Raw genomic sequence first — 9,323 nt, 5'->3', positions numbered from 1 at the left:
AGCTAATACTTTTGATAATTATAAGAAGATTATAAAAAAAGCTTTCAAAAACGAAAAAAATTGAAAGTATAAAGAAAAATGTTTAAAAGAAAATAAAACTAATGAGATAAAAACAAATACTACAGTTTAATTATTAAATATATATTTATGTTCCGTTTTATTAATAATAATGAATTGATATGGTTTAAGTATTATTTTGTAAAAAACATGTATGTATGTATGTATGTATGTATGTATGTATGTATGTATGTATGTATGTATGTATGTATGTATGTATGTATGTATGTATGTATGTATGTATGTATGTATGTATGTATGTAAAAAAATATAAAACCTTAAATCTTAAAAAACTGATATGTAAATTAATTTAATAATTATATCTTAAGTTCCTTGATATAGAAGTAATGTTATTTTTTAATGATGAATAGTAGTTATTTTTCCTTATTTTTTATTTTATTTAAATATTAAATAATTTTCATTTTTTAATAAATGACATAACAAAATGTAATATTTATTTATATTTTTATTAATTTTTAGAAGGCATATTTACAGATGTTCTACAGAAGGGCTTCCAATAGATCTTCTATAGGATACCTTCAAACATTCCGACTTCGGAATGTCTTTTATCATTCCTACATTAGGCTTCCTTTTATCACTCTTACTTAAGGCTTCCATTTATCACCCCTTCTTTAATTTGCCAAAAAGCCTTATAATAGGGCTATCATTAAAATCCTTTCAGAAGGCCTTTATTGGAAAGCCTTTTAATAGGATTATAATTGAAAACCATTTAGAACGTCTTTATCAGAAAGCCTTTACATAGGGCTATAATTAAAAACCTTTTAAAAGCCCTTTAGGTAGAAGCGAGCGGGTAAGGCCTTAGAAAGCCTCTTTACTCCTTCCATTTACCACTAGGTATGTATGCATTTTATCTCCTTTTGGATTTCAAAGAATTTGGTTGAGGATGGGCGCAAAAAGTTGACAGTGTTATTGTAAATGAAGTTATATGAATATTTTTACAAAAAAACATCACATACTGTATGTATTTTATTATCTCTTCTTTCCGGTGTGTAAATCTATTTTTATACACTCCACCACCAACAGTGGTGAACAGGGTATATATAAGATTGTCATTCCGTGTGTGACACCATGAAATATTCATCTGAGACCCAACAAAGTATATATATTTTGGGTCCTTATTAAATTCTGAGTCGATTTAGCTATGTCCGCCTGTCTGCCGAAATCACGCTCACCTTTAAACTAAGCAAAGGAAGTCAGCCAAATTCACCGATAATGAATATTATCCTAAGCAGTTTGGTATTGAAAATAAGCAAAATCGTTTAACATCGGGAAAAATTATCAATCAAAATTTAAAACAACCTCGAAAAAATAATCATTTTTTACACATTCTGATGTAATTTTCTCGAAAACTAAGCAAGATAATTCCATAAAAATCACCATACGTTGGTTTCTGCACAAAAGATTGATCCCTGCTGAAAATTGCCAGAATCGGTTCACAATTTCAAATACCTCCCATACAAAAGTACATATTCCCGGAAAATTGGTTTTTTGTTAATAACTTCCGTCACAATATGGATATCTTCACAAAATTTTACCAACTAAAATCCTATGTCAATAGAATTCATTCAGATACTGTAAATTTGTTTTTCCTATCGGTCCTATACAAGGGCCCTTTCAGAAAAACAATGAAAGGCACATAACTCATCACCAAATAGCGATACCCAAAAAATATTTGGCATAAATATTATTGTACACATATTTCCAACATTTTTCACGATCGGTCCATCTTTGGTCATAGCTCCCATACAAAGTTTTCTCCCGAAAATCACATAAACGCACATAACTCATTAAAAATATTTTATCCATACATTTAGCAAAAATATTGCTCTTATATACAAAAAGTACACTATAACATTGTTTTATGGTCATAGCTCTCATACTAGGTCCCATCCAGAAAATCACTTAAATTCACAATATTCATTACCAAACAATGATATATGTATATGCAGAATTTTCAAATTTTATCTTTACACATATAATTGGACATAGCTCCCATACAAAGTCCTCTTGCGAAAATATCTTAAACGCACATTATTCATTATCAAATAAAGCTATTGATAAATGATTTGGCACAAATATTATGTATACAAAATACATAAATTCTATTTCAAGAGATTTTTTCACGATCGGTTTATAATTGGTCATATCTCCTATACTACGTCCAGCCCCTATATAACTAGTTGCATTACCAATTAATGTAGAACAAAATTATATACGTACAGTGAATCAATTAAGAAATTTGCCTATTTTAAATTTTAAGAAAAAACTTTGAGCAATTATTTCAAAGTTAAGCAATTTGTTTGTTGTGTTTTTTAAAGAATATATTATATTTTAGTTTTCTACCAAAAAAAGTAAAAAGTGATGTTAACTAACGAAATTTTTGATAAAATGTGAACGTATTGTTAATTTTTTAGGTAAATAAAGTATTTTGCTTTTTTAGGTTTTTGTTTTTGCTGTATTATTTTATACAATTTTACATTTTTATTACTGCTGTATATTAAAAAAAAATAGATATTTAAGTAGTGGTACGACTAAATTTTGACATTTCTTTAACCGATTTATTATCCTATATACTTATAAGAATTTATCAATATTTGACTTAACATGAAATCTATCGTTTATTTGATTTTATTTCGACTAGAAATTCAGTGGATTTGGACCTAGAAGAAATGTTTTGTTAGGTATAAATCTACCTATTATAACAAAATAATCTGGGTTTTTGCTCATTTTATATTGATAAACAAAATCTGCATTACAGAAACCCCTTCTATTTGGGGAGTACTGTGTGAATTTTATTTAGAATTGTATAATATTGATTCTTATTCAATAAAGCTAACACTAAGTACCATCCACTCTAAGTATGGGGATATCACCGTATACCACTATGGAACTATTACATACTAAAATCTTGATTTTCTACCACAAATTTAAAATGCTTTATTTTATGAATAAAATACAGTAGGCGTAGTTGGATCTGCATAGTTATTCTTGATTTAGGTTCTAACTATATATATAAGTGTAGCTAAAAAATATTGCTTAAATTGACTTCTTACCTATTTTTTGAATTTTATTTATGAACAAAAAACAAAATTCTCTTGAAAAATGTAGGCAAAAAACTTAGTTGATTCACTGTACATATAAATTGAAAATCATTAAATTTTTCACACATATGCATGTATGCAATTTACTAAATATTGCTAAAGCTACCTACACACTATGAGAGAAGTCGTTAGATTTTTGTCTTAATCTGCCAAAACAAAAGATTTGAAATAAAATGAAACTTCAATTTGAAAAAATTCAAAGAAAAAACAAAAATTTTCTTTTTGTTTCTGTTTTTTTTTTTTGAAATTTGTTTCTATTTATATATTTTTTGTAAAAAAAAAAACTCAAATAAAACAAAAAAATTCAATCGTTTCGAAAATTTTCCAAAAATTTCAAAAAATCATACGATTTTCAATTTTCCATCCGTATTTTCAGTAAGTTTTATTACATTTTGTATTTACACTATAATATTTTTAATTTTATTTAAAAATTTTGACATGTCCTTTTACTGAATATTTGTGTAGCCAGCTTAAGCGTTATAAAAATATAAAGAAAATGACGTTTGTAAAGACATGAGAAAACTTATTTCTACAAAAATTAGATCAATTAGAAAAGTATTAATATAAAAGTAGCTGCTGGAGGGTATATAAGATTCGGCTCAGCCGAATATATCACTTTAACTTGTTTCATAACATTTTAATGAATTTTTGCACTAAATGCTATTTCTACATAAACCTGTGTTAATGGAACTGATAAAACCACATCTAGCAAATGTCCCATTTCAGGATCAGATAACTTCATCGTTTTCCAATATTCCAAAATATTTGTTTCGAAGGGAACTCTTTCTAATTTTTTTGTTGTCTTATCCGCCTTGTAATTAATAATTTTATTTTTGTCCATGTCCATCAATGTACATACATATGAAAAAACATACAAATTTACATAAAAAGGTGAAAATTTATTTTTTAACACTTTCTTAGAATTCATTTTTTGTGACCGTCATAAAATCTACGGCCACAAAACCACACATAATTATTTCCTAGTTTTTTTTTTCATTGCCATCATAAAACCTTTTTCTTGCAAACACATATTTGCTGATTTCCCGCTCGAACTTAACTCGTTTTCCACGCGCTGGAAAACGACCCTCTTTCTAATTTTTGGACAGACAACGCTTCATTGATCAGAAGAAAATTCTGAGAAAATCTCCTAATTATAAAAAGCAAAATAAACACGAAATCTTTATTAGTATGAGAAATTTATATGATAATACTGTTTTTAATATATATATTTTTTTTAAATGAGGACCTATTATAATAGAATTCGTGGGGGTCGTCAAGTCTAATATAGAACTTGGTTTTGCAGCTTTTTATCGAGATATGAGTATATTAAACATTATTATGAACTTAAAAGCCGCATTCTGTGGGTTCAGTTGTATGGTGGCAACGTGAAATAATGAACCAATGTAATTTTCAACAGGCAAAATTTCATTGAATTATGTTTAAAATTGCGACCTGTAGTTTGATTAAAAGGTTTACAAGCTCTATTCGGGGGTTCAGTTGTATGGGGGCTAAGTGAAATAATGCACCGATCTTAACCATTTTCAATAGGCCCTGGGACAATAGAATATCATGTATCAAATTTCATTAAATTACCTTCAAAATTGCGACCTGTAGTTTGATTAAAAGGTTTACATGGACGGACATAGAAAATGATTCTGACCCGATTGGTATACTTTAAGGTGGGTAAAAAAAAAACTTAGCAATAAATTATTAAATGAAAATGTATTTTTTTCTAGTAAAATCGTTTAAAAATCCAAATTTTGAAGTATTTGTTTTTTAAATTTAAAAAGCTACTTATGAAAATTGAGCAAATAAATTTAAATAAAATTTTCACGAAACTTGCTTCAAAGTGTGTTCAACACATTGGTGTGAATGGTTTGCAAATTTTCAAAAACGACTTTTGTCCAAAAATCGCTGTGGCCCTGTGTGTATTGAAAATATGAATAGGAATAAAATGTGAATCATCTCATGCACATCTCTGGTATGTATGTATGTTTTAATGAACCGTAGCGCCGCTCATAGAAGGTTTGTGGAGTATATTTATTTAAATGTTAAATTTGAATGCTTTGTGTAATTATATTCCAATTGGACAAACCGTTTAAAAATGCGAGATTTATTTCCAAAAACTATACATTCTGTCCCAACTTATAATCAAAAATGCTTAAAAAATGTAGGAATTTCGTATGGAAAATGTGCGTAATAAAACTAAAATAAGCGATTAATATCTTATGAATTCGGGGGTTTTAGTTTTATCCTTGGTAATAAATGGGACTAAATAAGAACAGTATCAATAATTATTTTTTTATTTATGAATTTAATAATTTTGTATAAATAAATTAATTGTTAAGATTAATCTTAAGATATAATCAACCATATATGTAACGAAAAAATAAAAACAAATGTAAACCACTTTAACATAAAAAATACATAAGTTCTATCTGTCAAAATTTGAATGCAAGTGATTTAAAAAAATTTCCAATTAGTAATTTTATGATTTTTATTAATATTTCTTTATGATGTATTTTATATCAAGTTCAATAAATTAAAATTTTATTTTAATATATAGAATGAAGTTACTATAAACGAAAATTATGACTTATTCTAGAATTTTAAATAAGAATTAAGAGAACTTATGTAAATAATTTACCCCAATTTTAACAATGTCTAGTTAGTTATATTTTAACTTTAAGAAATATTGACAGTTTTCATACAAAAATTATTTTAACTGGAAGAAAAACTGCCTGTTAAATGATAACTGGAGGTGGAGAATAGTAATATTCATTTTTACTATTGAATGAAGAACATATTGAATTAGTAAAATTAAACAATTAAATTAAAACTTGGAGAATTAATTTGTAGAATTAAAAAAATACGAATTATTGAATACCCTAATACATATGTAAGTTTGGGTCCTAGTATGACTGATGTATTGTAGCGAAGCAACAATTAATGTTGTACAGACCTAGTACAAATTGATCTTTTTTAGAATTGTCTTGCGGCACATGTGACATGTTCGTAGCGTTTCTGCACAACGTGAACAAGAACCATGTCCACAAAGGAAAGCAACATCACGACTTCTTTCCATACATATGCTGCAATAATGCGATTCTTCATATTCCTGTATTTTATTCTCTAAATATCGAAGTCGGTCAGCCGATGGCATATTTGTTAAATCTGTATTCGAAATAATTCGTCCACTGCAATCAATTCTTTGCTCGATCTGTGTTCCACACCGCAAACATTTCTTCATGCGCTTGCCGCAATCTTCACATGATATTTGGTGTTGACAAGGTTCAAATTTAATTAGTTGTAAAGATTCATTACAAACAATACATTCTTGTGAGCATGTTGACAATATTTCTGGAGTATTAAGGACCGAACCCTCCATGTTCAAGGTATCTGATTCAATGGCCACATTATTATTAGCATTCATATTTGGTGTTGGTACTTTTATTGGTTGTTTTCGATTAGTTATATTAGAAGCCATATTATGCAGTCGGTTGTGATTTGAACTAGATGGTTTATCTAACATTAAAGCAGCCCCATCTTCTGATGATAATCTATTTAACGCAATTGCACCAACGGGTTCATTAGACTCCAAGTTAAGCCCATGAATATTTTGAACTAATCTATCCGTTAAGGCGTTATTGGCCGCAGAACTTGTTGAAGCAGTTGTAAATGTTTGGTTATGCAAGTTTGTTGCATCGGTATTCTGATTGCCCAAAATAATTTTTTTTAAATTTTGATCAGTAATCCACTCGAAAATATTAGCACCCTTATTATTCTGTTCTATTTTACAGCCTAAACGTGACAAATAACAAAGTATAGAATACATTAAGCGATCCTCATGTATATGTGCCAAATTCTCATAGACTGCAAATATATCTGGAGAATCATCAGCTGTTGGTGGGGAAGCTTGCAACAAATTAGCTTTTTTTATTACACATAAATGCATTGCATTATCCCCATCTTCATCACGCGCGGTGATATCGCAGCCAAGTTTAACCAATTTTTCTATTGCAGCTGAATGTCCTTGGGAAACAGCTAATAAGAAGGGTGTCTGTCGTCTGTTGTTGCGGATATCAATTTCCGCTTGACCATCTTTTATTAATGCTTCCACAACATGTGCGTGGCCATTTAATGCTGCTAAATGCAGAGCTGAAAACCCGTCATCTTTTTTAACATTTACAAGCTGTCTAGCCAGCTGCAAAATACGTTTTGCAGCTACTAAATTGCCTTTAAGGGCTGCATGATGAAGAACATTGAAGCCTCTATTATTTTTCACTGTAAAATCCAAATTCGGAGCATTGCACAATAGTTCAACTACTTCAGTATTTTCTTTTCCAATAGCATCATGCAATGCCGTGTCGCCATATGAGTCTTGAATGTTTACATCTACGCCGAAGGTCAGTAATTCACGAACACAGTGAGGTGTTTTCTTATGTGCACAAATATGTAATGCAGAACAATGGCTAGAGTTTAAGAAATTAATATTTGCATTATTTTGTAATAAAATGCGCATTGTGTCTGGCTGATTTCCAAAAGCAGCATAATGCAATGCGGAATCGCCCTCTTTATCTACAACATTGACATTAGCTCCCTTACTTAAAACTAATTTGACAATATCTACAAAACCCTGATGCGCAGCGACTTGAATACATGCTTTTCCGCCACTCATAACATTCACCTGATCTGGGTGAGCATCTAAATACTGCTGAACAAAGTCTATGTGTCCTTGAGCAGCCTCACGTACAAGTTTATCTGCCATTGAGGTGCCAGATAAACCAGACAATGGAGTCATAACATGGTCCGTTCGTCGGTGGCTTAAGTCCATCATGCTATTAGAACGTTCCGCTGCTGTTGCAAGTGGTGATCTTTCAAGTTTAACGCATTTAGGGTTGAGAGTCCATTCAAATCCATCGTCCAATTGCTCAATACGTAGGTCTCCATCTGAATATACCTTGATCACCTTACATAATTTACCAAGTGCCTGAAATGATAAAAACACATATTGTAAGTATCATAAATATATGTCTGTATATGGATTACGGTGTCCCAAAGTGGAAATTGCTGATTTTCCCGTTGAAAATGACATTTAATTCATTCAAAGATACCAATTTAAAGGGCCCATATGAGTTTTTCGTATTTCTTTTTAGTTCTCGCAAAGAAAATATATATGTACATATTTGTAATAAATATATGTTACATATATAATTATACAATATAATATAGTAACAAACATTTATGTGCGATCAAAAATTATTAATAATTTTTAAATTAGTGAAATTATTTAAACTTATTTAACTTTCATTATCGTTGGGAACATCAAGTACATTATTTCTTCTCCACACAAATGGGACAACCCTAGTATACAATATCAACAAATATTCATACATAGTGCATCAACTCAATCCATTCTCCATGTCCTTTCTGTAATTGTTGAACTTTTGCTGAATCATTTATTATTGTTACTAAATCCCCTACACGAAACGATACAACTTTAACCAAGGCAGCTGGATGAAATGTCCATCTATTTGGGCAGTTTTCATACTGTACCCTGTAAATATAGAATTATTAAGTAAAAGCTTTAGTGGAAAGACATGTTTGTAGTCAAAAAGTTAAAATAATTATTAAAAAATTATTAATTATATAATGGATGTGAAGTTAAATTTCGAAATTTATTATCCGAGACAAAAACCATCAACATTAACAGAATTATGTTTAAATGCTAACAGAGCACTGTTAGGGTGTTTAGGATAAGGTGGGAGCATTCAAAATGGAATTTTGGACACATTCAAACACCAAATGGACCACTAGCGACGACAGCGGTAGCCAACCTCCCACACTGTCCAAAAATTAAAGTCACATATTAAATTTCTTTAAAATTATCCAATTGTTTAATCTTAAAAATCTAAAAAAGTTTACGGATGCAAATTTTCAAATCCAGGCGACCTGGAGAAGATGGGCGTATGGAACTTCATGGAAATTTTTAACAACCAATCTATCTATGATATTTAGTGAATAAAATCTTTCAATGATGGAGATTTGATAGAAAATTTTAAAATTTTGAAAATTTTAATTTCTTGGGAAGAAAAATCTGAAATCCAGGAGACCAGGAGAAGATGGGCGGATGGAACTTCATGG

General features: G+C 29.6%; 1 protein-coding gene across 3 annotated transcripts in view; it reads right to left on the bottom strand.

Moving 5' to 3' along the window:
- Nucleotides 1-5,459: 5,459 nt before the first annotated feature.
- The window catches only part of LOC111685908 (E3 ubiquitin-protein ligase MIB2), an 89,869-nt gene continuing 86,005 nt past the window's right edge, over nt 5,460-9,323 (bottom strand). For all 3 annotated transcript variants that reach the window (XM_023448185.2, XM_023448186.2, XM_046949896.1), the window contains exons 8-9: nt 8,574-8,736; nt 5,460-8,169 (exon numbers count right to left, since the gene is read on the bottom strand). In XM_023448185.2, the coding sequence (XP_023303953.2) occupies nt 6,142-8,169; nt 8,574-8,736 (2,191 nt within the window). In that variant the 3' untranslated portion in view covers nt 5,460-6,141. The remainder of the gene's footprint in view (nt 8,170-8,573; nt 8,737-9,323) is intronic.

Source organism: Lucilia cuprina, chromosome 2, assembly GCF_022045245.1.
Source record: "Lucilia cuprina isolate Lc7/37 chromosome 2, ASM2204524v1, whole genome shotgun sequence".
In the NCBI taxonomy this organism is placed as follows: Eukaryota; Metazoa; Arthropoda; class Insecta; order Diptera; family Calliphoridae; genus Lucilia; species Lucilia cuprina.
The sequence above is the reverse complement of the archived record's forward strand: the minus strand, read 5'-3'. Positions and strand labels throughout refer to the sequence as shown.